This window comes from Drosophila obscura, unplaced genomic scaffold (assembly GCF_018151105.1).
Source record: "Drosophila obscura isolate BZ-5 IFL unplaced genomic scaffold, ASM1815110v1 contig_25, whole genome shotgun sequence".
Taxonomy (NCBI): Eukaryota; Metazoa; Arthropoda; class Insecta; order Diptera; family Drosophilidae; genus Drosophila; species Drosophila obscura.
The window spans coordinates 544,173-570,786 of record NW_024542812.1 but is presented as its reverse complement, the minus strand read 5'-3'; the positions used below and the strand labels follow the sequence as shown (position 1 = coordinate 570,786).

The 26,614-nt window shown below is 47.2% G+C and overlaps 10 protein-coding genes across 13 annotated transcripts; 5 read left to right on the top strand and 5 right to left on the bottom strand.

Annotated features, from left to right (window-relative positions):
- The first annotated feature begins 847 nt into the window (after positions 1–847).
- Positions 848–1,896, top strand: LOC111077728 (coenzyme Q-binding protein COQ10, mitochondrial). Of its 3 annotated transcripts, none has more exons than XM_022372105.2 (3): positions 848–1,012; positions 1,120–1,224; positions 1,279–1,896. In XM_022372105.2, the coding sequence occupies exons 1-3, from the start codon at positions 948–950 to the stop codon at positions 1,736–1,738; spliced, it is 630 nt and encodes a 209-aa protein (XP_022227797.1). In that variant the 5' UTR covers positions 848–947; the 3' UTR covers positions 1,739–1,896. The 3 variants fall into 3 exon arrangements, with proteins under 3 accessions (XP_022227797.1, XP_022227798.1, XP_022227800.1); XM_022372106.2 differs by having other exon boundaries at positions 903–1,012; positions 1,120–1,219; XM_022372108.2 differs by having other exon boundaries at positions 928–1,020; positions 1,120–1,219.
- On the bottom strand, positions 1,783–5,414 carry LOC111077725 (D-glucuronyl C5-epimerase B). The gene is made up of 3 exons (XM_022372102.2): positions 4,921–5,414; positions 3,459–4,846; positions 1,783–3,400 (listed from the first exon to the last, which is right to left on the bottom strand). Exons 1-3 carry the CDS (start codon positions 5,023–5,025, stop codon positions 3,034–3,036), a joined length of 1,860 nt encoding a protein of 619 aa, XP_022227794.2. The 5' UTR covers positions 5,026–5,414; the 3' UTR covers positions 1,783–3,033.
- Positions 5,415–5,465: 51 nt separating this feature from the next.
- On the top strand, positions 5,466–6,864 carry LOC111077727 (post-GPI attachment to proteins factor 3). Its single transcript, XM_022372104.2, has 4 exons — positions 5,466–5,706; positions 5,775–6,091; positions 6,152–6,618; positions 6,681–6,864. Exons 1-4 carry the CDS (start codon positions 5,571–5,573, stop codon positions 6,763–6,765), a joined length of 1,005 nt encoding a protein of 334 aa, XP_022227796.1. The 5' UTR covers positions 5,466–5,570; the 3' UTR covers positions 6,766–6,864.
- On the bottom strand, positions 6,790–7,566 carry LOC111077730 (peptidyl-prolyl cis-trans isomerase H). Its single transcript, XM_022372110.2, has 2 exons — positions 7,397–7,566; positions 6,790–7,329 (listed from the first exon to the last, which is right to left on the bottom strand). The coding sequence occupies exons 1-2, from the start codon at positions 7,478–7,480 to the stop codon at positions 6,862–6,864; spliced, it is 552 nt and encodes a 183-aa protein (XP_022227802.2). The 5' UTR covers positions 7,481–7,566; the 3' UTR covers positions 6,790–6,861.
- A 56-nt stretch (positions 7,567–7,622) lies between these two features.
- LOC111077729 (ribonuclease P protein subunit p25-like protein) lies at positions 7,623–22,942 on the top strand. Its single transcript, XM_022372109.2, has 5 exons — positions 7,623–7,726; positions 22,042–22,168; positions 22,232–22,413; positions 22,472–22,588; positions 22,646–22,942. Exons 2-5 carry the CDS (start codon positions 22,061–22,063, stop codon positions 22,830–22,832), a joined length of 594 nt encoding a protein of 197 aa, XP_022227801.2. The 5' UTR covers positions 7,623–7,726; positions 22,042–22,060; the 3' UTR covers positions 22,833–22,942.
- Positions 7,903–11,243, bottom strand: LOC111077724 (aromatic-L-amino-acid decarboxylase). The gene is made up of 3 exons (XM_022372101.2): positions 10,899–11,243; positions 8,854–9,958; positions 7,903–8,782 (listed from the first exon to the last, which is right to left on the bottom strand). The coding sequence occupies exons 1-3, from the start codon at positions 11,026–11,028 to the stop codon at positions 8,236–8,238; spliced, it is 1,782 nt and encodes a 593-aa protein (XP_022227793.2). The 5' UTR covers positions 11,029–11,243; the 3' UTR covers positions 7,903–8,235.
- Positions 13,761–15,410, top strand: LOC111077726. The gene is made up of 2 exons (XM_022372103.2): positions 13,761–13,837; positions 13,900–15,410. The coding sequence occupies exons 1-2, from the start codon at positions 13,821–13,823 to the stop codon at positions 14,921–14,923; spliced, it is 1,041 nt and encodes a 346-aa protein (XP_022227795.2). The 5' UTR covers positions 13,761–13,820; the 3' UTR covers positions 14,924–15,410.
- Positions 15,552–20,097, bottom strand: LOC111077723 (tyrosine decarboxylase). Of its 2 annotated transcripts, none has more exons than XM_022372098.2 (8): positions 20,040–20,097; positions 19,160–19,337; positions 18,755–19,062; positions 18,245–18,679; positions 17,965–18,179; positions 17,326–17,452; positions 16,044–16,555; positions 15,552–15,967 (listed from the first exon to the last, which is right to left on the bottom strand). In XM_022372098.2, the coding sequence occupies exons 2-8, from the start codon at positions 19,287–19,289 to the stop codon at positions 15,787–15,789; spliced, it is 1,908 nt and encodes a 635-aa protein (XP_022227790.2). In that variant the 5' UTR covers positions 19,290–19,337; positions 20,040–20,097; the 3' UTR covers positions 15,552–15,786. The 2 variants fall into 2 exon arrangements, with proteins under 2 accessions (XP_022227790.2, XP_022227792.2); XM_022372100.2 differs by having other exon boundaries at positions 19,160–19,342; positions 20,040–20,089.
- A 199-nt stretch (positions 22,943–23,141) lies between the features above and the next one.
- Positions 23,142–24,627, top strand: LOC111081656 (FAD-dependent oxidoreductase domain-containing protein 1). The gene is made up of 2 exons (XM_022377772.2): positions 23,142–23,394; positions 23,456–24,627. Exons 1-2 carry the CDS (start codon positions 23,170–23,172, stop codon positions 24,563–24,565), a joined length of 1,335 nt encoding a protein of 444 aa, XP_022233464.2. The 5' UTR covers positions 23,142–23,169; the 3' UTR covers positions 24,566–24,627.
- A 94-nt stretch (positions 24,628–24,721) lies between these two features.
- Positions 24,722–26,275, bottom strand: LOC111077689 (MOB kinase activator-like 4). Its single transcript, XM_022372057.2, has 3 exons — positions 25,945–26,275; positions 25,499–25,872; positions 24,722–25,437 (listed from the first exon to the last, which is right to left on the bottom strand). The coding sequence occupies exons 1-3, from the start codon at positions 26,002–26,004 to the stop codon at positions 25,200–25,202; spliced, it is 672 nt and encodes a 223-aa protein (XP_022227749.2). The 5' UTR covers positions 26,005–26,275; the 3' UTR covers positions 24,722–25,199.
- Between the last annotated feature and the right edge of the window lie 339 nt (positions 26,276–26,614).

The following is a 26,614-nucleotide window of genomic DNA, read 5'->3' as shown; positions in this document are numbered from 1 at the left end:
ATAAATATAGTTTATTTATTTGTTTTTGGTTAAATGGCGAATTAAAGAGGCTAAAATCGGGCATGGCGTGCCATCGGCATATTTTGAAAATGACGTTTCTGAGGTTCTGGTCACACTTGACAAAACAAATCAAGTAAAATATTTATTTTTGAACCCTATTATCTAAATAATCCCATTAAAAATAGTTCTGAAAACTAGCCAATCCTAAACAAAATACATTAAGGGATTGTTATTTTTTTAGGCTGAGAGGGTTTTCTTCTTCCTATTTGCGGAAAATTTATCTTCTTCATTTTTTCCTACTTTTGTTGTTAGAGCTGCCAGATCGGTTCAAAGCGAATCGGTAATGAAACGGGTAGCAAAATATCATGGTATGGCAGCCCGCAGCAACTACGAATTGCACGAGTCTGGCAGCGCCACAAAACGACATCACATTCGTTTTATGTTGTTTTTGTTTGAACCTTAATATGTAAATAATCCAATAAAAAGGACTTCTGAAAACTTGCCAATCTTGTAGAAAATTTATGTATCTATCGGATAAAATTATATGTTTAGGGCCGAGAGTCTTTGCTTGCTAGTAATATTAAAGCGAATATCAAAATCGAGGAATATGATTTCTGATCATGGACAGATAACATTTAGCCCATTGTCGACCCACTATTTCAGCTTACGCACGAATGAATATTATCAAACTTGAAACTTTTGTTACGCATTTCAGGTAAAAGATATTTATAATATTTTTTTATAAGTAAAGAGGAACTACAAAACCTATCAAAACAGTATTTGCTTCCACGTTTTAACTCAAGTTACTCATCTGTTTTAATAGAGGGGTGCTGAGTGGGTTAGGTTTCTCATGGACGACGAAATAAAAACAACAAACGGACGGACGTTGGAGGGAACGTAAACACCTCAATATATCTTGTATCCCAATCAATCTAGCCTTGCTCAAAATGCTAAAGGGCAGCAAACTCAAAGTCCTGGACGTCAGAATCCTGAGGCCCCTTATTGAAACAAGGTCAGCAGGTAAATGCCAATTACATAATCTCAACAACAAGGGGAGAGTTGTTATTTTTGGCTAGCAAAATTGTCTGTGTCACTGAGAGCGTGCTTTAACCTTTGCAGCTGTCGCCAGCAGCGCAGTTTCGCCAACAGCATCCAAAGGTCCTACATAACGTTCAATGATTTCCGCAGCAAGAATCGTTGGTACACCAAAAAGGAGCTTGTGGGGTAAGTGCCACCCCCGCCCTGAAGCAGCGCCCTAACAACTGTATGTATCCACAGGTACTCCATGCAGGACATGTACACAGTCGTCGCCGATGTGAGAAACTACTACAAATTTGTGCCCTATGTGAAGCGATCGCACGTGCACTCCGTAATGAAATGCGGTGGCGGCTTCAAGGCCGACCTCATTGTTGGCTTTCCACCACTGAACGAGGCGTACACATCGATGGTGACGCTGGAGTCGCCCAGCCTGGTCAAGTCCGAGTGCCACGATGGACGATTGTTTAACTATCTGCTTAACGAATGGCGTTTCAGTCCGGGCCTGAAAGACATACCCAACTCCTGCGTCTTAGATTTCAAGGTGTCCTTTGAATTTAAATCGCTGCTGCACAGCAACGTGGCCAACATATTCTTTGACCTGATATGCGACCAAATGGAGAACGCCTTCATTGCGGAAGTGCGTCGTCGGAATGGTCCGCCCTCGATTCGTTCGCACGTGCTGACCTCCCAGAGATCCTGACGGTGCCAGGCCCAAACGATTACCTCTTCTCTTTAATAACATAAGTTGAACGTGTATTTGTACATTTCATTGACACAGAGTCGTTTTATATTTCGTTGTTAGTCAAATTAACCAAATTGTAAATAAACATTACGCAAAGTCGTTTTGTGTGCAAATAACATGATATACCCACACGACACTTGGGGTGTGTAGAAGACGCTCCAGAAAGAATTTTAACGTTGGCACCATCGACCACACACACATGTGAATAGTGCCACGTGCGAGTACACAAGACATAAATTAAGTACATTAAATTACATTCACTTAACACAATAGACAAAATTAATAGTTGGCTTTTGTTAACAGTCTCGTATTTGGGTTTAAAAGTATACAACGGATAACTGATCCATTCTGCTCAGTGCCAAGGTGAAAACTTAGGTGTAACGATTAAGAAAGATAGATTCGGCATGCCGAGGCTATAGATACCCTTGCAAATTGATTAATCCTACCGCCTGTACTGCCTGATGGACCAGACAGATAGACATGGAGTCGGAAATGAACTCTCTGCCAGGGCATACAAATTAAAATGAATAGTGGAATGGCATCGTTTAGGTCGAGATGAGTATGAAAATATCCTCAAGTGGCCTACGCTACATTAACTTACATGCTTACCATATAGAAAATGGTTATTATCGTATGTATCGTGCACTTATGTATGTTCAACATTACCTCTTCCGCTTCCGGTAAGGAGGAATATATGTGGCTGGTAAGAATACCGAATATGCATCCAAGTGATACTATCTACGTACAATATGGGGTGTCTATCCATTCTACAACTATAGCGCTAAGCTCTCTACACATTACTTTATACAGGGGAGGAGGAGTGTAACGAACACTACTTAGTTTGCGCAGTAAAAAAGTCTCACTACGAAGGTTAAGTGTAAGTTTCTAATTCATTTGATCGATATTGTCCAGTGAAGTACGCGTGCATCTAGTTTTTTTTTTGGGAATTAATTATGCTATCAAGATGGGTCAACAGATGATTTCAAACAGCAATCGAAGCTAAAGGTACATTAGCTTAACATTAAAGATTAGCTTAATACATACAACGAGTTCATAAATCAAATATTAAGCACAAGGACGAGGTAAAAAATCATAGAAGCGATGGGCGAAACAATAACCAAGTCGGGAGTGTGTGGGGATGTGGAAAGGGCAAGCCACACAAGATGCAACCATTTAGAATGGTTAAGCATAGTGCTTAAGCCTTACAAAATATCACTTTTTCGACGACGATAGGTCGCCAGTTTCCTTAGTTCTCAGTTGTGCTTGGCCCGCTTGCCAAACATGTAGCCCTTCCAGCGCTCAGCGGTCTGTGCAATCAACGGGTCGCTGTCAATGGTGGCCAGCAGTAGCAGCTGATTCACATGCGTTGCATGATAGTCCCAGCGTGCCAAATTGGGTGCCACACCCAGGCTGAGATGCCGCAGATCGTAGCTGGTGCCGGAGCCCGTGTCGTATAGCAGAAGCATCTTCTTCAGCGAGTACATGCCCTGGGCAAACAACTGGCCTGCCTCGCGGGCGATTTTAGCTGGCGCCGTGCTATTCAGATCGTAGAGACCCAACAGGGAATAGATGAAACCGTTTAGCACATAGGATGCCGGCGTTGTGGGATATTCCTCGTACCTATTGATACGAAAACATCACATTAGAAGCCGAAGACAGATGCTTGTGGACAACTCACCAATAGAATTTGTCCATGAACTGCGACAGAACGCCGCCGTCCTGCGAGAATACCCTGTATGGCTGGAGTCCTGCTGCAGCTGCCTTGAGATACCGCTCATCGCCACCGGAGTGCCAATACGCTCGCGCCAAAACGGATATGGCATGGCCCTGGCCCATGGCCGAAATCCAGCCTGGACGCAGCTCAGCAAAACCATTGAGACTACGGCGCACCGGATTCGTCCAGCCACCTGACTTGGGGTCCTGATTGTGGACAAACCACTCGGCAGCATCATAGAAATGTGACATATGCTCGCTGGTGGACAGCGTGATGTTGTCGTAGAAGCCGATGCCCAGGAAGGCGACAGACACAACTTCCAAATCGGAGCGGCGTACCTTGAGCGGTGATCGCTTGTCCCCGAGAACGATGCCCTTCTGAACATCGATGTGCAGATCCCGGGTGATGTGGCGCCATTTGTTCAGAGCCGATGCACCCAAGCCATAATAGATATTCGAGTCCTGCACGCTGAGCAGAAGATCGGCGGGAATATAATGGAGGTTATAGCTGTGCTTGGTGTCCCGGTTCTGGACCGTGACCATAAGGCTGCTGCTGTTGGTAACCAGGAGCAGATCCACGCTCAGAAGTAGATCCAGTGTCTGGTTAAGGGCAATGCTGATGGCGCTCTCGTAGCCAATGGCCGTCTCGAACTGAACCACGCTGGTATTGAACTTATGATGCCAGATGCGTGTCATGTTACTGGTCTTGGGCGTTGTCCAGTCCATCTGATAGCCATCGCCATCCTCCAGAGCGTGCACTCGGGGAGGCTGCTCCGTCAAATTCTTGCTGTAATGCGAGAGGGCAAACTGGGCTATTTGCGTGGGATAGAAGTAGCCACGTTTCTCCCACTGCGTGCTCACAGGAACTCCCTCGGCGGCGCTGATGCACTTCACCCGATCGCGCACCTCTACATTGTAGTTCTCAAAGTACATGAACACGCCACGGGCATCGTATTTGCCCTTGGGCAGATTAACCTTGGCTGTGCTGTGCATCCAATTGAATTTGGCCACCTCCGTGCCGCTCGTTGTGACTGCTCCACTGACATCGAAGTAGTTGCGCAGGAACGAGAAGGGCACGTACACCTCGTTGGCGTTCTCATCTCGCTTGCAGTGAACGCTGTACTCCTGATTGATGGAGCACTCAATGTCCTGCAGCGCACTTAAGGTTAGCGCCGCGCTGGAGGCCTGGCTCTCATGGTGCCGATTAAACTGACGCACAAAGTCCGGTGAAAATGAGAAGGCGGCACATCGCATATAAACGCCTAAGGTTATCACCACCACGGCCACGGTTAGAACGAGCATCACAGCTTTCAAATTTAATCGCATTATGAAGAATACGAATGGCTCCCGTTGCTGATCCGTAGAGAATAGAGAGAATCAGATAAGGTCTGGTCTGGCTGATGCTAACAACAATGCCAATAACCTACCTTATTACTTTGCGACTTGCGTGGATCCCTAGTGTCCCTGCTCGGTATTAGTGGGTGCGCGGGCAAGGCGATGGCATCACTATTCGTTGTCTGATACTTGGACATTGGAGGCAGAGCTTCTATCTAACGAGATCGCAGAGCACTCCCCACTTGCTGACCATGAGTCATGCTCTAAATATAGGCACGTGTGAAGCGGCTTTGATCTGGCAGATGCATCGCCTACAAATTAATAATATTGCACCAGTTTCCCACACACTCTCTCTCTCTCACTCGCACTCCCCTCCGACGCCCACTCTCTTAGGGAAAATTACACCTGCAATGGCTTCGATGGAGGCTGTAAGCTATCCGAGTTCATCCCTAAGTACACCAAAATAGCCTCACTGGCTGGTTTTAACATTTCTCGAGCACATTTTAACTAGTTTTCCACGATTAAAGTCCGCACAATACAGAAGTAAAGTAAATAGAGATGAAGAATGTTTTTGCCCGTGCGATACCTATCACCATATACACTTAGGGATGGCATATATATATCGTATATTTCAATACCTGCGATTCTGTAAGGTTCAGTTCTAGGCAAATGCTAGCAGGACGAATATTTGGAAGAAGTTTCAAGTGCCGCGGACAGCGGCCATTTAAATAGTGTATAAGCAATGCCTAGTGTTAATTATTGTGCAATATTACTGCTGCTGGTCGGTGCCATTGCCCTGGGCCATGCCTCCAATGGCGACCGTACTCAGTTCTTTCACAACTGCCGCCAGAACTGCGAGCGGCAGAACTGCTCTGCGGGTGAGCATAATAAATTATTCAAATCAACAGCATAGATTGCACCTGACCAGCCTTCGTTCTTTTCGCAGACGGCCTGGAAATACAGGAGCAGGCTGTGAATTTCTATAAGCAGTCGATATTCGATCAGATCTTTCAGTGGAGCTGTGCAGACGAGTGTCAGTATGGCTGCATGTGGAGGACGGTGGCTGCGTTTGCGGAACGAGGCTGGTCCATACCACAGTTCTATGGCAAGTGGCCATTTCTGAGAATGTTGGGAATGCAGGAGCCAGCCTCAGTCATATTCTCAATACTAAATTTCATTATGCATCTCCGAATGCTGAGCAAATTTCGCCGAGAAGTGCGTCCAGATAGCCCATGCTACATGCTCGCTCACATATTCGGAGTGGTAAGTGGTGGGGTGTACTAAATAGTCTACTATTAGCACTAATTAACGTTGCATTTGCAGACGTGTCTCAATGGTTGGATCTGGTCTTCAATATTCCACACGAGAGACTTTCCCCTGACTGAACTGCTGGACTATGCCTTCGCCTATTCCATAGTGCTCTGTACATTCTACTGCATGCTGATGCGTATGCTTCATCGATACTCGCTGTTCCTACGCGGTGTGATCACGCTGGCCATTGTCTCCTACTACATTAACTACTTTGCCTATCTGAGTGTCGGCAAATTCAACTATTCCTTCAATATGAAAGTTAATATTGCCACCGGAGTGCTGTCCGCCGTCGGTTGGTTCATCTGGTGTCATCGAGTGCGCACCCGGCGGCCCTACTTCAAGAGGATTCTTCGCTTTTACGTGCTGTTTGCTCTGGCCATGAGCCTCGAGCTGTTGGACTTTCCGCCCATATGCTGGATTCTCGATGCCCATGCGCTGTGGCATTTTGCAACTGTCCCTCTGGTGTCGCTTTACTACGAGTGAGTTTGCAAATCTCCCATACTCCGTATGCTCTTCTTTAATATTATTTATTATTTTTCAGTTTCATGATCGAGGACTGCAGAACACTGCGAAAGGAGAAGGTCTTGTCGGGCGGCTATTCGTCGTACTTCAACAAGGACATTTAGAAAATAGCAAATTCGCTTCAAGACGCTTTGTTTACAGACACTGTATAGCAACATTTATTTATTTATACAAAATCCAAATACCAAAAAACATCCATTCTACATCTGTCCGCATTGCGAAATCGTCACTGGCAGCTTGGGCTTATTGTTGGGCCCCGTGGGAACATTCTCAATTTTTCTCATAATCAGCAGGCCGTCGAGTACGCGTCCAAATACCACATGCTTGCCATCCAGGAAGTTGCATTTCGCACAGGTGATAAAGAACTGGCAGCCATTGGTGTCCTTGCCGCTGTTGGCCATGGCCAGCAAGCCAGGTGAGTCATGCTTCAAGGTGAAGTTCTCATCGGCGTATGTGTTGCCATAGATGCAGGTAACGCCGGTGCCATCGCCCTGGACAAAGTCACCGCCTTGTATCATGAAATCCTTGATTACTCTGTGAAAGCTGGCGCCCTTGTAGCCAATGGGCACACCATCTGGTCGATACTCTCCTGTGCAGAATTGGCGAAAGTTTTCCGCCGTCCGCGGCACTGTGTCGGCAAACAGCTCGAAGATCATGCGCCCGATTTCCTGCATGCCAAGATGGTTAAAATAAATATGTTAAACAATCATACATATGTATGTCCAATCCACTCACGGTTGTGCCCACGGCTATGTCGAAAAAGACGACTGGATTGTTGGAGCTGCGCAGCTGCGACTGAATTTGGTTCCAGTTGGGCATTTTAAGTTATTTAAATGGAATTGCTTAACAAATTTAAGAAGTTCGCGTGCCGGCAGCGTTTTGTTTACGTTTTTGCGATGCATCGATAACGACAGAAGAACAGAAATACCGATATTTCTGTATCGACATATCGATAGCCCAAAAAGCCGGTCATATCGATGGTAATCACATGTTGTGAAGTTGAGTGTGTTTGTTTATATTTTTGTGGTAATTTAACTTATTTTAAGCACAAAAAACCAGAACGTGGTAAGTCATCCAATATCACCTTCCCTGGCATACATACCATATCTAGAGCCCATTTGAAAAGTTTAAATAAGAGATTTCCATATCAAATATACTGTTTGATGATTGAATGCTGTTCAATCAAATCCTTCGCCCCCAACAAATTCAATTTTCCAACTACGAAAGACAACCCACAGGAGCCAATCAATTACATGATTTTTTGTTTTTTTTTTTTAGAAAATGTGCATATCAAATGCCAGTAAATGTTTATAAATAAGTGCTTTTGTTCATGATAGTTCACTAGATGTAAATACAAAATAATATCAAATACAAAATGGTATGACTTCATAGTTGAATCGAATGAAATTCAGCGGCGAAACTTAGGCTCTAAATGCATAAATAAGTGTACTTAAATTCAACGTTCAGCAACGTTAGGTACTGGCCTCATCTCAGCTCCACACTCACACGCACACACACACACAACTAATACTATCTCGAGGTAAGTCGGGAAATCCTTTCCAGAGGCCACCCACTCAATTACTCGCCTCATCGGTGTCCACATCTGATATATCTTTGAGCTTCGCATTGCTGTTGGCGGTGTTCCCGTTCTTAATGTTATTTAACCTTTCGTTCTCCTCTGCCGCCTTCTGAAAGTTCTGCTGTAGTGTTTTTGGGTCCACCACGAGGATCGGTGTAGCGCCATCACCGAGATGCTCGCTCTGATTCTGGTACTGTTCCCGCGAGATGCTGCGTGTGAAGGAGAAGCGCAGCGACTTGGTTCTCGTCAGCTTCTTCTTGATGGGCGGCTTGCCGGCCACAGGTGCCGTCGGCTCTGAGCTGGTGCGCTCTGCTTCTGGTGAGGCCGGGGCAGAGCTGATCTCCAGCTGATTGTCGCGCAGGATCTCCTCCGCAAAGCATTTGATTTGGCTCCAGGCATCGAGGATGTCCTTCTCGCAGGCGTGCTCATAGGTGACACAGAAGCGGATTACATAGCGGCCATTGAATTTGGCCGGCGTCATGTGCATTTTCCCCGAATGATTGATCATGGCCAGCAGCGTGTGATTGGGCTCGTCGCCAGTTCTGCAGTGAGCAAGGAAATACGGAGATTTTATAAGGAATTCTTGTGGAAAGCCTCAGTTTTCTCAACTTACCGCATGCGGAAGCAGACCAGACCCAAGTGGACATCATTGCGCACCTCAAACCGATCGTCCTTCCTCACCAGCATCTCGAACTTCTTGGCCAGGGCCATGTGGTTGCGTATGTACTCCTGCAGGCCCTTTACGCCGTAAATGCGAAAGACAAACCAGAGTTTGAGGGCCCGGAATCGTCGGCTCAGCGGTATTCCATAATGTCTGTAGTCCACGCCGCTCATGTGCTCGTGCCGCAGGTAGAGCGGATTCACATTGAGCGCACTCTTCAGATTCATCACATCGCGCACCCACAGGGCAGAGGCATCGAAGTTGGTGAGGAGCAGCTTGTTGGGGTTCGTGTTGAACGAGTCGGCGTATTCCAGGCCAGCTGAGAACACGCGCATCTCGGGCAGAATGAAGGAGTTGCCTGCATAGGCGCCATCCACATGCAGCCAAATGCTGGACACCTGTCGGCAGACCTTGCCGATCTCTGTGATGTCATCGAAGGCGCAGCCTCCCGTGGTGCCCACCGTGGCCACCACAAAGAAGGGCGTCAGACCAGCGTTGACATCATTTTGTATGGCCTGCTGGAGCAGATCGACGCGCATGCGTCCATGCACATCCGCGTCGATGATGCGCAGCTTGACCAGGGCCATCTTGGTGGCCTTCTCCACGCAGGAGTGCGCCTCGCGGCTGGCATAGGCAATCAGGTTGGGCAGGAAGACGCTGTCGTGCACAGTGGTCTGACCCTTCAGCTCGTTGATGGCTCGAGCTCGCGCCGTAATCAATGAGACGAGGACACACTCGGAGGCCGAGCCCTGCAGCGCTCCACCGCCAGTGCTGCCCGGTGCATCCGTGATGAAGGCCTTGGGCAGGCCCAGGGCCTTGGCGTACCAGTTCATCACAATCGTTTCCAGCTCGGCGGCTGCCGGACAACTGGCCCAACTGAAGCCGATCGATCCAATGGCACTGCTCAGCATGTCCCCCAGGACGGAGGGAAACGAGTTTCCCGAGGGGAAGTAGGCAAAGAACTTGGGATGGTTCCAGTGTACGACGCCCGGCATGATTTTCTTCTCAAAGTCCTCGAGCACATCTTTGAATGATTCCGACGATTGTGGTGCGTCCGCTGTGGGGATAAACAAAGAGTCAGCCTGGATATATGTATATATATTGGTGGTGCCTACTAAATATTTCTTTTATCACCTATAAAGACTAGCAGCAGCGGACCGGCAGACATCAATATTTATGGTAAATTTGTTATTTTTGGCAGTGAGTTGAATGATCAACAAGTAAGTCCATATATCTACGAGTAGTACGAGTAGTATAAGGCCGAAGGTGTGTGTTTGCGTATGCATAATTAATTGATTTGTTTAGTTGAACCCGGCGTTGAATTGCGGCGTCCATTCGGGCGTAAATATTTAACTTAACAAACTGCGCGGAATTCGGCAGAAATCTCCTCCGCTCTCCTCTCCTCTCCGGCCCTGCCCTGCCTGACTGCTGTTGGCCTGCCTGCCACAGCCTGCCAACTTCATCGAAGACGGCTGCTGAGTGTGTGCCCCAATTATGCTTTGGGTCCCCACCGCCCACGCCCGCGCCTCTCTTGTTGTTGAGGCATGTATGTAGTACCCCGTGCTGTACGTGGGTGTGTGGGATTGCTGGGGATTTTCGAATAGTTTATATTCGTACATTATTCACTTGCCGTTGCAGAGCGAAGCAATTAGTCAACATGATTTAACAACAAGTTGGCTTTCGAGTGGTTTCGGTTTTGGCGTTTCGACTTTCTTTAATTATTTTGTGCGAAGCGAAATATTGTAGGTATTTTCGGATTCATTGCCAATTTATTTAGGAATAGTTTGCTAATTACTGTATACAATTTATCACTTGCTCTATAAATAAGCCCTTCATTCTGATGTGCAAAGCACAAACTCTTCACAGTGTAAGCAAAATAGTTTTGAGAGTTTTTGGAATATAATCCAGGAAGAATTCTATTTGAAATCCGTTCAGTTACGCGAGATCCACCAGTGATTGATTTCCAATTCAATTTTCTGTTTTTGTTTTCTGCTTACCTGGGAGTAGTTTTTTCAGGTAACCCGGATCCAGTGTTGGTGCCACATCGCGCTCCTCTATGTTGCTGCTATACTGGCATATATAATCGATCACTTCCTTGCCATATTTGCGAAATTCTTCCACATTCATTTTGGTAATTTAATTAACACTTTTTCCCCTGTTAACACTGTTTGGCACCTCGTTCGCTTTGGGTGTATGTATGTACTGTTATTTCTTTGGGGGTTGGTTTCAACACAATTCAAGAGCGCACAAACTTTTCTCGATCACTGTACTATCCCGTTATCACGTGGGTGCCTTGCTCGCATGCAGCTTCTGCTTCCTTTGCGCGAATGACTTGAACACCGATGCTGCATTCGTCTTTATATAGAAACTGTACTACTGGGAGGCTTCGTGTGCCGCTCGCATCGTCGTGTACTCTCGGCTCTTGACTGTTCGCTCTCTCTCTCTCTCCATTGTTTACCTGTATGTAAGGTGCTCTATTGACGTTCACTGTCTCGTGATCACTCTCAAATTACTTGCACGGAGATTTCAACTTGGTCGATCCGATCGGTTGGCTGGGAAACCCGCTTTGGTCATTATGCCGCCCTCTTTCTTTCTTTCAGTTCTCTCGCAGTCGCTTCCAGCGGAACGCCTCAGCGGCGCTTTTGCATTTGATTTGTACAACAAAAAAGTCCCTGGCCTGGCGTGAAAGGGTTTTTTAGTTTTTTGCCATTATTATTTTGGTGAGTGATACGCCATTTGCTATATAATTTGCCACATTAACGAACTCTGATGCTGTACGAATGGGCATTTATCTTTAATTGTATGTTTGTTAGAGACCAGAAATAGTTTACACCTTAGGGGTGATAGAAATCAATGATGTGTGGTGGGGAAATCAAGGGAATGCATGTACCATATGATGAGAGTAGGTGGAGGTGCTACATATATGTGTTATCTCTATCTGATTTAACCCTTTTCTTTCTTTATTTCTTGCCTACCTCAATACGCTCGTTCGTCTCAAATTAGCGTTGAATTTTTATGATTTTTAAATTGCTTTTGAGCTGCTTTTATGTCAGCCGAAACTGAATTAATTTTGTGGTTTGGGTTTTAGGGGAACTTTCGAAGCTGTCAGAATTATCCAAATAGGGGGAAAAAAAAGTCACGTGCAAATTTGTTCTTTCCTCTCTCATCTCTCTTTCCGCTCTCCCTTAAGTCTCTAGACAATGGCCAAAATTTTCCATCGGTCGATGTCTTTGGGCAAGCATCAACCATGGCGCAGGGGAATCACTCAAAGTACTTGCTCAACAACTTGGCAAATAATTGTCCAAATATTGATCAAATCTGTTAACGGAAAGAGGTGTTGGCACGGAGCAGGTGTTGCATGAGGCATGAGGCATGACGAATCCCTGGCAACAGTCCTCACTTGTGACGTAGCCGTGAAGAACGCCCATTGTTTCACGGAATCTCCTGCTAGGTGGATCATGATGAAAACAACAAACAAACAAATAAACAAATATTGCAAAATGAATTTGAGTTATTTTCTCTGATATATTCAGGGTGCAAGCAAGCGAGCAAGTGGGTGTGAAAGATTATGAGTGTGTGTGGGAGTGGGGTGAATGGGTAGAAATTAATGAATGGATTTCCCTGTCATTAGGTGGAGGCAGGCGTAACTCCTGGCCACCACAAAATCTTCCATGTTCTAATAACTTTTAATAACAATTTCTAACTGCCAGTGGCTATTGACTCCACATGGTGAGAATTTGCGATTGATTGAGCTGCCAGCAGTAGATCCGGCCACAAAATGGAAATGGGTGTTAATTGACGTTGAGCGAGCGCCCATAAATAATATTCAGTGATGCGCGCAAAATATATCCATGAGGATTCACAGCCCACATTTGAGCACACTCCTCATCTGTCTCTCAGAACTCCACTCCACCCTAGCTGCAGCAGAGCCATGCGAGGCGATGATTCATGCGTCGCACGCGCCAGATCGAAGCGATAAAGAGAGCCGAAGGAAGACGAACTGTGAGAGAACGGTGTAGAGACACCATGACTTGGCGTATTTTGGCGCTCTTATTTTTTTTTGCGGCTCGAAGCTTTGCCTAAACTTTCATTCACCGCACCAGCGCCATCGCCAGTGCCATCGCCAGTTCCAGCCGCCAGCTTCAGCTCCAGATGACGTCGTGCGTCTAAATATAAAAATATATTCAGTTTACGCGGTCACACTTCAAAATGCTTGAGGGCCATTGCCATCATCCATCCATCCGCCTTCTGTGGGCAGCCTCTGCTGCTGCTGCTGCTGCTGGCTCACACTACGTGCGGCTTGGGATGTCTCTGTGGAGAGCCCCGGCTAACGCTTTCGGTGTTTGGCTCTGTGTCTGTCTGTGTCTGCCCCTGCCCATGCCCATTAATTATGGCAGTTGGCACAGCCAAACACGAACCATTCAATGATCGTTCCAAAGTCTCCTCTTCTCTTCTCTTGAAAATTGAATAAGCACACGCTTGACAACAGCTGACGGATGTTGCATAAATTTTCGGGCGTCTTCTATACTTTTGGCAATTTCGTCTGTTTGCATTGGTGGCCCCATCATACCTTAGGCATTTCATTCATTCTGATTCGGTTTAGGCATGCTAATTTGTTGTTGTCATCATTGAAATGCAAAAGTTAAGCGGCGCTCTTGATTGATGTTTGTTTAAGCCTTTTTTTAGACAGGTAGCAGAAGATCGTTGGGTTTACTGGGCGAGTGAACTTTACGATATGGATAGTAGTTTGAATTTCATGATGTTGCGTTTTACGATGAATTGTTAATGGCGAAGATTTAACAGGGTTTTATTTTTAGCCTGGCTTTGACTTTGCTTTGAATGAATTTCCAAAATAAAATCTCAATCTGTATAGCTTATCAAATTCCTTCCATCCCAAACTGTTTTGAGCCCCGACTGCCATGCGACTTTTATTTTGGTAAATTTAATAATAATATTCTCTCCCGACTATTAACCATCTAAAACGGAAATCGTACGCAGGTATCTATTGGCCTACAGTGGCTTGGATACGGCCAAGAAAGTCAATGCAGAGCGCACGGACTTGAGGAAGCTGGGCTTCAAAAATTCCTACGATAAGGTGGTTCGGGACCTGATCAAGAACTGGGAGTCACCCATTGAATACCTGCAGGGACATGGCTACATATCAGTCGGATTCAAAGACACATCGGTAATCAAGCCCGGTCTGGATGCCATCAAGGAGCGCATCGAGACCAAAAAACGTCAAAGAAAGAAAATGAAACGCGAAATGCGCAATGCGAGGGGCCTTCTGCCCCGAGGGACGCATGCGATGAACCAGTTGGATATAATGCTGGAGAAGATAAAGCAAAAGGACGCCACCAGAAAGAACCGACTCGTTGATAACAACAAACAGAGCATGATATATCCCGGTGTCGGTCTTCTGATGGCCATGGGGCAGACCGGACACAAGCAGGACGAACAGGAGCGACAGCTGTTGGAGATGAAGCAACGATTGGTCTCAATGCCAGCCAGTCGGCTGAGGCAGGATCAGGCAGCAGCAACATCAAAGCCACCTGGCCACCGATTTGACAAAATGCTGCAACAGATGATGAAGCAGGCAAGTCCTCCAATGCAACAGCCGGAACAAGCGAGTGCTGTCGACCAGGCCAATACTGCCACACACAACGCGTTCGGGGCAAATCCCAATGCCGAAGAGGCGCCACAGCTGACACCAGCCCTCAAGAGTGGCAGTACGTATGGAGCGGAAAGCATTCCCAATGTCCTCCCCGTTGATACACTCGACCCGAACAGGGGCCAAACTGGTCGATCGGAGGATGAGAGAGCTGCAGGCACTCAATTGACATACGGCAATCCTTCGAAGGACGTGGAGGCGCCAAGCTATCTGAATTGGGACATTGAGAAGAAACACTTCATCCAATACTCGCCCGTCGTCAAGGAGGCCTATGTGAACAAGCTGGTCAGAATGTTCGTGGAGAAGGAGAAGCTCCGGGAGAAACAAATCAAACTGCACACCGCACCTCCATAGCAGATGCCACACTTTACCCGCCCCCTCCGAGTCCCCGTATGCACACACACATATTTGTTTTTGGTTTTCTCAAAATTTCTTAATTGCCTTTGCCTTTAAAAAGTTCTCTTGTGGGGCGTTCTCTGAGTCATAATCCATTTAATAATGCCCATGCCCATATTCACTCAAATATTCATACGAATCCATGACGATCCGCCAATCCTACGTCATATCTATGGCATCAGCAAGATGAGATTATCTTCGCGGTATGTTTACTTCGCGAAGGCAAAGCGAAAAGCGAAAAAAAAAATCACAGGATAAGTGTGTTTACCGCGTATACGTTTCGTATACTTTCTGTTCGTTTTTGTTAGCTGTTTGTGGCATCTTCCAGGTGGATTCGAGTCAGTGACACACATCCGGAAAAAGCAGCAGAAAAACGGGGGAACTTTGCTCACAAAAAATATATTTTTAAATCAAATAAAGATTCTTAAGACAAATTTGGTTCAATGATTTAACAGATAGAAAAATACCAATGAACTAATTAAAACCCAAAGGTTGAATTTTTCCTGCATTTGGCTTACCTTTACTACGAGAACCTGCAACCTTGCCCCATTGAGATACCCCCCCAACAGAGTTTACGAATTTGAAATGAAATTTATTGCCATTCATTAACAAGAAAGTTATTCGCGTGTTTTTGTTGTCTGTTTGTTGGTTTGTTTTGCTACGCTGGTATTAGAGGGGGGAGGAGATCGTGAGAAGCCTGGGGAATATTGAATTTATGTCTTACTAGATATCGTAAAATTGTCTACAATATAATTCAACTAAGCGCCAGGGATAAGGAGGCGCATATACTCATAATATATATATATATATATTTGATATTCTTAGTTGGGATTATCGCGGGTGGAAGAGGCCTTGCGCATGACCATGGGCGACCTGCGTGGTGATTTCTGCTCCTGCTGGACATTCCCAAGCTCCAGTTCGTTCTCTGGCGAGGGCGAGGACCCAGCCCCGGAGTTGCGGCGCGACGATGAGTGGCGCACATTGGTGTCCAGATGTCGGAAGCTGCGAACAGGAAGGGAGCGAGAGGCAGGTGGATAACCAATGAAAGTACTTCTGTGGGTGGAGTTATGGTACCCACCGCAGCGAGACATTGTTGCCCTTGTCCTCGTTGTTGCCGCTGTTGAAGAGGAAGGCCAGCGGCCAAGATATCCACGAATTGTGATCCACAGAGCTTTGGGTGCGAATGATGGGTGCATTCCCGCGACTCACCACCGGCGATGGCAGCTCCATGGACAGCTTCGGTGTGCCGGCCTTGTTGATGGCTGGATTGTAGATCTTCGGATCGCTGACCATCCGCACGAAGAACGACCGCTTCTGGGCCAGAGTGTCCTGCTTCTTGCGGTTGATGATATCGGACAGCTCGTCGTGCTGCTCCTTCTCCAGCAGCTCGTTCGAAAAGTCCACAATAATGTCCCAGGCATAGTCAATGTCCTCGGCCGTGGCATTCTGGGCCACAGCGCAGAATCGTATGATGTACCGATCGTTGACACTGGCCGGCACCATGTGCAGCTTGCCCGACTCGTTGATGATGCTCAGTAGCTTTTCGTTGAGCTTGTCGCTGCCCTTCAAGCGGAAGCACACCAAGCCAAGCTGGGGAAATGCTGAGATTAGCTACCGTTGTGGAATCCATTAATTGATTGGGAGTGAATCTAATCTGAAACCCCAGAGAACCCCCTACTCTAGGTTCAAACTGTCACCTATACACCCAATGGATTGCAGTATTTTATCCAACTGCAGCTGATTATCCCCTCCATCAGCATCTGAAAGCATCCGTCAGCCAGTAGCTGCCCGACTGGGCACTCGATGAATCACTTAAGTGCCTGCGTGTGTGTGTGTGGCCTGTCTCTAAACTATTTTGTTGTGGCAATTATGCCAAAACACTTCAATGGGCCACAGCGAACAGAAAGAAATCAAATCAAATTTTTGCGCTGGTCTCTGCTGCTGGGAATTTAGCGTGCTATTCCGCACGTTTGCTACTATTCGTAGTAGTAATTGGCTCTGGGTTTTGGGTTGCGGGTGCATGGATTTGTTGGTGGCCACTGGCCAGACAACGTTTAGGCACTCATATTTGCGTCACTGGCAAATCAATTTCCAAATTTCGACTGGGCATTGCCGAACCTTTGCTCTGCCCCCACACCCCACACCCCACAAATAACACACCCACCGGACGGACGGACAACTTGCCACACTGAAAATCCCAGACACAGCCCACACACAGAAACTGTTGGTGTTTGTACACAAAAGAGCTTTGAACCCAGACATGAGCATGATTAATTACGAGTACATTTAAAGGGAAAGAAAAGAAACGAAGCGAAGCGAAGCGAAATGAAAGCACAAGCCACAAGCCGAATGTAACTCACCTTGACTTGGTTACAGATCTCGAAGCGTTTATCTTTGAGCACCAGCTCCTCGAAGCGTTTGGCCAATTTGATATGGTGACGTATGTAGTGCTGTAGCCCGGAAATGCCATAGGATCGCAGCACAAACCTGCAAGGAAACGAAATGGACGACGGGGATAGATATCCGCCAAAAATACAAATTAAACTGATCCGACAGGAAACCATTAGCAGCCACACATTTGTTGTACTTATAGTATGTGTGTTGTGTGTTATCTACGTATTGATTCATCTCATTCGGATAGATGCCATTCCCGTGGCACACAGACGACAGACCTTTGGACTGTGTCAAGACTGGATTTTAATGTTTTTACAACTAAATCGCAAGCAAATAATGAGCGCGGCGGCGTCGAGCGTGACATACATGACAGGCAAAACGTGGCCAAAAAAGTAAGGCCTAAACAAGACACCAGGCCGGCGAGCAGCGGTACACACTCCACGCGGCCAATCGACAAAATCAATTCAGTTTTTGACAATAGTCAACAAACACTCATTCACACCACTTGACACTCGAGAGGGTCTTTCGGGGCTCGGGGCTCGGGGGGTACCAATAATGATGATTATTATTATTATATATACATTTTTTTTTTTTTGCTCACATACCAAAGTTTCAGCGAACGAAAACGCCGACTGAGTGGAACTCCCCAATGACGATAGTCGATGGCCGCATCCGAGTAGCCGTGCTTGAGGTACAGCGGATCCACGACCAGAGCTGATGTCAGACGGATGCGATCCCTCACCCACAGAGTCGAGCAGTCAAAGTTGGTCAGCAGCCACTTGTTGGGATTCGTGTTGAATGAGTCGGCGTACTCGATGCCCTGCAGAGCGGATATTGCTGAATATATTCGATGCTGAGCGCCAGGCTACGCGAGGATACGCTCACCTTGAGGAGCGGCTTCAGCTCCGGGCAGATGAAGCTGTTGCCCGCATAGGCGGCATCCACATGCAGCCAGACGCCGGGAAACTTCTGCAGCTGCTTGCCAATCTCGGGCAGATTATCGAACGCACAGGAGCCGGTGGTGCCCAGGGTGGTGGACACAAAGAAGGGCACCAGGCCCTGCAATTCGTCCTCCTCCATGGCCTCGTAGATCGTCTGGCCACGCAGGCTGGCGTTCTCGTCCGGCTCGAGGATGCGCAACTTCACGAAGCAAATCATGGCCGCCTTCTCCACGCAGCTGTGCGCCTCCTTGGAGCAGTAGGCCATCAGCTTGCACAGCAGGTGACCCTCCTCCACGAATGGATGCTGAGCCTTCAGCCGCTTCAGGGCCTGTGCCCGGGCCGCCAGCATCGTGACCAGCACACACTCCGAGGCGGATGTCTGCGGATGTCGATCGATCGCAAGATGTAAGATGTAAGGGCATGTAAATCACGGACTGGTCGCGGACTGGTTTACCTGAATGACCCCGCCGCCGGTGCTGCCCTCCTTGAGGGCCAGAAAGTGGTCCGGCAAACCAATCGCCTTGCCCAGCCAGTCCAGCACAATCGTCTCCAGCTCGGTGCAGGCGGGACTGGCTGCCCAGGAGAAGCCAATGCAGCCGATGCCGTCGCCCAACATATCGCCCAGGATCGAGGGGAACGAGTTGCCCGCCGGGAAGTAGGCATGGAATCTGGGATGCTGCCAGTGCGTCACCCCAGGCATGATTTTGTCCTCCACATCGCTCATGATCTGGTCCCAGTCCTCCGGCTCTTGCGGTGCCTCAGCTGTGTGCGAATATAACCCAGAGGGGACATGCAGAGGATCAACGGAAACCCCCAAGCAAGCAAGATTATGGATTGGAATGGAAAACTGTTTGCTTACATGGCAGCAAATGCCTCAAATAGCCCGGCTCGACGCTGGGCGTAACCCGGCGCTCGTTCAGGGTTTCCAGATAGGTGCAGATGTACTCGACCATTTCCATGCCACGTTTCCGAAATTCAGTGCTATCCATCTTCGATCCGTTTTGTCCAATTTGTTTTTCCCAAAATTTTTCCGCACGCTGCGCTTGTGATGGAAAATCATCAATTAATTGGAGAGGCGTTGGCGTAGGCGTGTTAAAAATGTTTTTTATATTTATACAACAAAATTAATTTCAAAATAAATGAATTTCTCGAGATGTTATATTGCCATTTCGTATTTGAATTTATTTAACGACGGGAATTTTAAATGATTTGAAAAGGGAGCAGCAGCCTGCAGCTAATTCTTTTTTGTTCCCATCTATTATGTGTTTTTTTAAACCAATTTGTATTCCGATTACCCAACAATATCCATTCAAATATGTTGTGCAATAGCGTGGAAATTTCTGCACAATTAATTAAGGTTTTTCTTAACTTATAAGCTTTTATTTTTCGATTTTATTCGATCACATTATTGGGGTTTTCAAAGCATTTTACAGAAGCTGCTTAGCAACGTAATTTTCTGTACCACCACAGCCTTGATTTGGTTGTTTTTCCTTCTACCTGTTGAACACATTTTAGATTGAACTTGATGAATGGAAACTATTGATAGATTTGTGTACTTATACGCTGCTGTGCTTTGCTGTGGATAAACTCTGTGGTATCTTTAATGCTTAGTTGGTTTTTTTGTGTAAACAGATTTTTTTTTGTATTTTGTTTGTAATTAAACTGCGGTTTTATCGCCTTGAAATTCACATATTTCAGGCCACAGGTTTAACACTAATTTCACTCGCCCAGTGCCTTACTTGGATATCGGACGAGAATCGCTGTATTTTTTTCTTCCGCTTCTCCTGAACCGTTGGCCACGGCCTGCACAAGCAAAATGATCCTTGCTCTGTGGTTTGGCCAGAAGCTAAGCTCGGTTGGCTCGGCCTGCTGCCACGAATCGGGCGGCTGCTGCTGCTGCTTACCCGACTCCCGTGGCATGTCTAATGAATGCATACTTCAGTGGGTTGGTGGTGGGTGTGTGGCATGTTGTGGTGCGATTGAGATGGCAAATAAATGAAATATTTGCGGCGCTTCATTCATAGCTCGGCCCACTTCACCCTCCCCATTCTGTGCGCTGTGCGTGAAGATATGCAAAAGGAGCTGAAAAGAGTGCCAAAGAAAACGCTCTGCGACCCCATGTAAAGATGCAACCTTTGCGTATACTTGATATTGCGTATACGCACACAGAATTGAATTTTCAACTATTAAATATTTAAGGACATTTAATTTTCTCTACCCACAGCCCAAGCCAGAGCCAAAGCAACAGCCAGAGCCAGAGCCACAATTGGGTAACCGTTCGTACAGTTAATTCAAAGTACGTGTTGTCAGAAACACTCGTGTGGGCACATCATCAGCGCATTGATAGGACCAATCGCTCATTGCCGTCAGCGTTGCTCCCACTTGTGCTCGTCTTGGGCTTGGTGAAACGTTTTATTAATAACATCCGCACCAAATTGAATTATTGTTCAAAACGTACTTGATAGGAATGGCGGCGATGCGATGCCGGATGATGATGGCGTCGGCGTTGGCGTTGTCGTTGGTGATGACGATGTCAATGGGACAGGACAGGACAGGACAGGCAGTGACTGAAGCAGAGATGGAAGGAATTTTCAGGCATTCCTTTAGGAACATTCCTTTCCCGTTTCTCTTCTAGTCTACCCTGCGAACGCTTTGTTCCTCATTTTCTGCTGCATTGAGCCTTGAGAATCGTCTGCCTCGTTGGCTCTGTGTAGGACACGTGGCATTATCTCTGGCTCTGTGTTCTTGGGCTGCCTCTAGTTCTGGTTCTGGTAGTTGCTGGGTAGTGGGAGGGTGTAAAAGTTCATTAATAAACTTTCGTTGCTGCTGTCGAATTCAGTTGCAGCTACCCTTGTGCCGCCATCCCCTGTCCCTGCCTCCTGCCATCCTGCGCTAAAATGTTGCTTGGCCCCAGCCTCAACAAGTGGCATCATGCTCCTTTGGCTATCATCATCCCTTCCTGGCCTTCTTTTTCCTGCTTGCTGCCGCCATCGTCGTTGTGTTCCTGCCACTCGTTGGTTGGTTGGCTGTTGTCTAGTGCCCCCGACCCACCAGCAGCAGAATTCTATTTAATGGGAAAAACGCTGACGCTACTGCAGGCGCGGACATTTAATTGCTGTTGGAATGCTTTTTTATTGACTTTTACTTGAACTCCTCTTCAAAATGCATTTAGTCAAAGGAAGGGGCTGGGACTTGGGCCCATGGCCCTGCCAAAGGGTTTGTCTTTCCGATTTTAGACGGCAAATTCCGACAAGTGAAAGCAGAAAGAGAACTTTTTCTCTTTGTTTCTGTTGATGTGTAAATTTTCTATTAGTTGAATATTTGGGCAGTTATTAGTTTCCCCCATTCATGTAGTTTGCTTGAGATTTTCTTGGGGCTCGAGTCTCTTCCTTGCCGTAATGAATGTAGGTTACAATCGTTGTCTCTACAGCTGGTCCCCTGCACTATTCCCAGCTTTTTCTTTTTCTCTTTCTCTATTTTTTTTGTTTGTTTTTTGCCCTTGGTCTCTCGGCTCATAAACCAAGCAATTATTCAATTTGCACGGACTGTACCAAGGTGGCGGCACGGGGCGGGTGCAATAACTGCTCAGGACAGTTTACGATGAGCGAAGTGGTTCGCTGTCGAGCTGGCTGTGCACTCGGCACAGATTGGGCCGTCAAGGTTATGCTTAAGGGCTTCTACCACATAATTATATTCCGGATGGCATGAAGTAATTCCCGTTTCCCATTTTTTTTCGATCAGCAGCGGGAAAACACTCAAAATGATGCACTACCGCAAGGCGGAGAATGTTGAGCGGGAGCTGAGCAAAAGTGAATTGCCATTTGATGACTGCATGCCCAAGACCCAAAAGGATTTCCTCTGGATGCAGGTTAGTTTGGTACTCAGCTTTGAATACAGTCAAAATGTGCTTTAATCCCGCCTCCAATTGTAGGTCAAAGGCGGCACCAAAGTGAGCAATGTGATTGAGTATGCCCAGGCAGCGCTGAACAAGGGCGAACACCGCTCTCTAGTGTGGAGTGGCTCTGGTGGGGGAGTGGTCAAGACCATATCCTGCGCCGAGGTGCTCAAGCGCAGCCACCCCCTGTACCAGGTGACGCGCATGGCCTACAACAGGTGAGTCCTGCCCTTCACAGCAGCCATTCCACATCGTTGCTAGTAATTCTCATTAAAGTGTGGAGGAACACTGGAAGCCACAGATGGAGGGCCTCGAGGAAATCATTGTCAATCGCCAGATACCCAGCCTGCACATCCTCATGAGCCTGGACGAGCTGCCCGAAGGCGTACAGGGGTAAGAACAGAGTTAAATAATCAAAATGAATGAGACTACATATCCGTTCGTTTACAGAGTGCAGAAACCCAACACAACCAGCGATTACTGGCAGGATAGTGCAACGCCTGCTCGTCCTCAGCACCGCCAACAGCAGCAAGGGGCAGCAGGTCGACCAAATAAACGCCCCAGATATGGACGCAACAAGCAGCAGCAAGGAAACCCAGAGCAGGTCCCTGTTGCTAGCCCAAGTCAAGGCCAATGATAGATATCCTAGACTCCACCTGAAGCTTTTCTTTTACTAATCTAATCGCCCAGTATGCTTGGCTTACCCTTTGTAAGGATATGCAAATTAAATATAATTTATATTTATAAGGCGGCGAGCGCCCAGCCATAATTGCCAACAATTGAAGATTTGAAGCAGCTGGCAAGATAAGCAAAGCTTGTTTATAGCTGTGTAAAGATTGTACTTGTCTAGTTGCGGCTCTCGTGTGGGGCGTTCTATTTACTCGGCACACAAATCTAATCTGGGTGGGATTCAATGCCGCTTATCAGCGCTAGTTGAGATGCAACGCACACCGTCGCGTCGGTTAGTGTGAAAAATGCTGCCCCTTGGACGAGTTCTGCGATCGGCTGCCGCTGCCGGTGCCCTGCAGCAGTTACGCTGTCTGAGCAGCAAGGCCTACGGCGATGCTCTGCCCAACAGCTGTGATGTCCTGATCATTGGCGGCGGCGGCATGGGAGCCTCCTCGGCCTTCTGGCTCACGTCCAAGACACGGCAGCGGGGAAAGAAGTTCAATGTGCTGGTGGTGGAGCGCGATCATGGTGTGAGTAGGAGAGACTAGATTGCGGCTTGATTACTGATTTCCAACAAATTTCCAACTGCAGTACACGAAGGCCTCCACCGTGCTGTCGGTGGGCGGAGTGCGGCAGCAGTTCTCGCTGGTGGAGAACATACAAATGGGACTTTGCGGCCACGACTTTATTATGAACAGCCAAAAGCATTTGGGCGATGTGGATCTCTGTTTCCAGCCGCACGGCTACCTGATCATGGCCACCGCCAAGGGAGCAGAAATCCTCACACGGAATTCCAAGCTGCAAAACGAATTGGGTGCCCGCAACAAATTGCTCGGTCCGGAGGCCCTGCGCAAGCAATTTCCCTGGCTGTGCACGGACGAAATTGAACTGGGCTGCTATGGCCTTGACAAGGAGGGATGGTTTGACCCGTGGGCTTTGCTGATGGGTTTCAAGAAACAGGCGCGTTCCTTTGGCGCCCAGTTTGCCCACGGGGAAGTGGTGGGCTTCGAGTGGAATGCCGCTGGGGCTTTGTCTGGAGCAGTGGTGGATGCTGGCGATGGCATTCAGCGCACTGTGAAGTTCGACACCTGCGTACTGGCGGCGGGAGCTCACTCGGGTCAGGTGGCTAGACTGGCAAATATTGGCAGCACCCAGGCGAAGGAGGCATCGCTGCGCGTCCCCCTGCCGGTGGAGCCACGAAAGCGCTATGTCTATGTGTTCAGCACGCAGGGCAACAATGGTCCTGGCTTGGCCACGCCGCTGACCGTAGATCCCGATGGCACCTACTTCCGACGCGATGGCATGGGCGGCAACTTTCTCTGCGGACGCAGTCCCTGTGACGACGAGGAGCCCGATTGTGATACCTTGGATGTGGATCATGGCTACTTCGACACTGATATCTGGCCTACCCTCGCCCACCGTGTGCCGTGCTTTGAGGCCCTCAAGGTGCAGAGCAGCTGGGCCGGCTACTACGAACACAATACGTTCGATGCCAATGGCATCATAGGCAGGCATCCACACTACAGTAACCTCTTTATAGCGGCTGGCTTCAGTGGCCATGGCATTCAACAGACGCCGGCGGTGGGACGAGCCATCTCTGAGCTGATCTTGGAGGGCAGGCTGAGCACTCTGGATCTGTCGCGCCTGAGCTTTGATCGTATCGTGAAACAGCAGCCAATGTTCGAGGTTAATATAGTCTGAGAATGGGTCTGAGAGTGGCGCGATATATAATAAACCTATAAGTTATCTTTTTGTTGTGTGTATGTACGTTCTTTTATTGCAATTTTCTTGTTGTATATATGGTTATTTTTTTGTTTGTTTAGTAAAGTTTGTAGTCGTTTGTAGTCACGTATTGTTGTGTGTGTGTGTGTGTGTCTGTGTGTTTTGTCAAGAGGAATTGAGTTGAAGGAGATTTTGGTCTTGGTTCGGCCACAAGAAGAGCTACACATAATTTATTTAAAATAAGATGTTTAACATAATCGTAATATAATTTTACGGAATAATTGCGGACTTAAGATCAGGTGTTTCTAGCATGGGGGAGTGGGCTAGGGAGGGGTGGGCCTGTTATCATCTGTTATCATTTTTGCCTTTGTTACTTAGTTATCGCTATGTAGTATGTGTGGCTTTATATATTTGACGTTTAAACTACATACATACATACAAGATTTGCGTTTGCATTTGAGTTAAATCCGTTTTCATCGGGTTAAGCAAAAACAAATGTTCAAGCTATTAGTTAATATAAATAAATGTGTGTGTATGAGCGCGCCTACGCGTGAGTGTTTTTTGTTTTTTTTTTTTGTGTTTTGTTTTATGAGAATGACTGGATTGCTGATGCCTAAGCCTCGCTCTCGCCTGGTGCAGCGTTCTCTCCGTCGCTGATGGGCACAATCAGATTCTCCTTCGACATTAGATTGTATTTTGTGACGAAATGCGTAAATCGGTGGCATAGATACGTTTCTGCTTCGAACTCGTCGAAAATGCGACGATGGTGAAAGAAAGCATGCGAGAAGATGCGATAAACGCGCCGACACACCGACCCCAGCTTGGTCACCGATGACTCCTTTATGGAAACTCTGTGGGAGACAGTTGATTAACAATTAACAATTTCGATCTGTGTTCTCACGAGCATTTTACCTGCTTGGGAAATATTTGTTGCTGTTGAGCAGACAGGCAGCTCCGTCCAGTGTGTGACGAGTGTAATCGATCGCTGGACACTCCTTTGGCGTCTTGTGGGCCGCACACAAGAATATCCACTGGTCGGTGGCCGTCATCTGTGTGCAAGTCGACGGCGAGCACTCCTTCTGCAAGCGCACAGCCAGACCGTTCAATTCCATGCAAAATTGTCGCAAGTGCTCGTACTTCCAAACCCCCTCATCCTGTGCCTCTGGCATGGTCAATATAAGCTCGACATTGCTCGGATCTCGCTTGATCAGTTGTTGTATGAACTGCTGCACAGCCAGCGTGCTGTCCATCTCCTCCAGCGGCTCATCGGGCCAGCGACAGAAGTCCTGCGCGAAAACGACAGCGTTATATACGCACAGGGTTTCGGAATGGTATGTTTTGTTTCTATGTGAGCTCACCTTTGATGTTGTACCAGGTCGGTTCCTACGCAATATTGTCGAGCCGTCAGCCATCTTCATGTTTCACCTTCCTTCCAGCCGCGATGATCCACAACGCCTTTTGCCTACCCTGCGCCTGAGACGAGAAAACCAGACAGTAGCAGGCCACACAAAGTAACTTCGATCCCGAAACACAGCTCCCGACTAAATTGTTTCAGTTGTGGGGCTAGCCTAGCTTTGTGCTCTAGGCTCTACAATTTAAGTGGGCTTCTGTTTACACATCGCGTATCAATTAATTTAAATTTAAAAAACACTTCGCTTTGTGCGAGAAAATTTCTGACAAAATTCACATACATACATATAGGGATGGGCAAGGCAGCGATAGCAGTTTGCTATCGATACAGAAGTCAGATCGGATTTGAAATACTCCACTGAATAGTTTTTGCTGAATAAAAGTTGGTGAACTTATATTTTAATCAGTTAATTAGGTCGCTGCTTAAGTTCGTTCGATTTTTTCTTTCTAAATTGTTCAGTTGCAGTTCAGTTGGAGGTGTAAAAACTTCCACACAATCAATAGTTTCGATAGTGTCTCGATGTTTTTTCCAGCACAATGATGAACAGAGAACGGTTAACCCATTGTTGACCAGAGGGTATTTCAATTTACCCACGAATATTATGAAACTTGAAAATT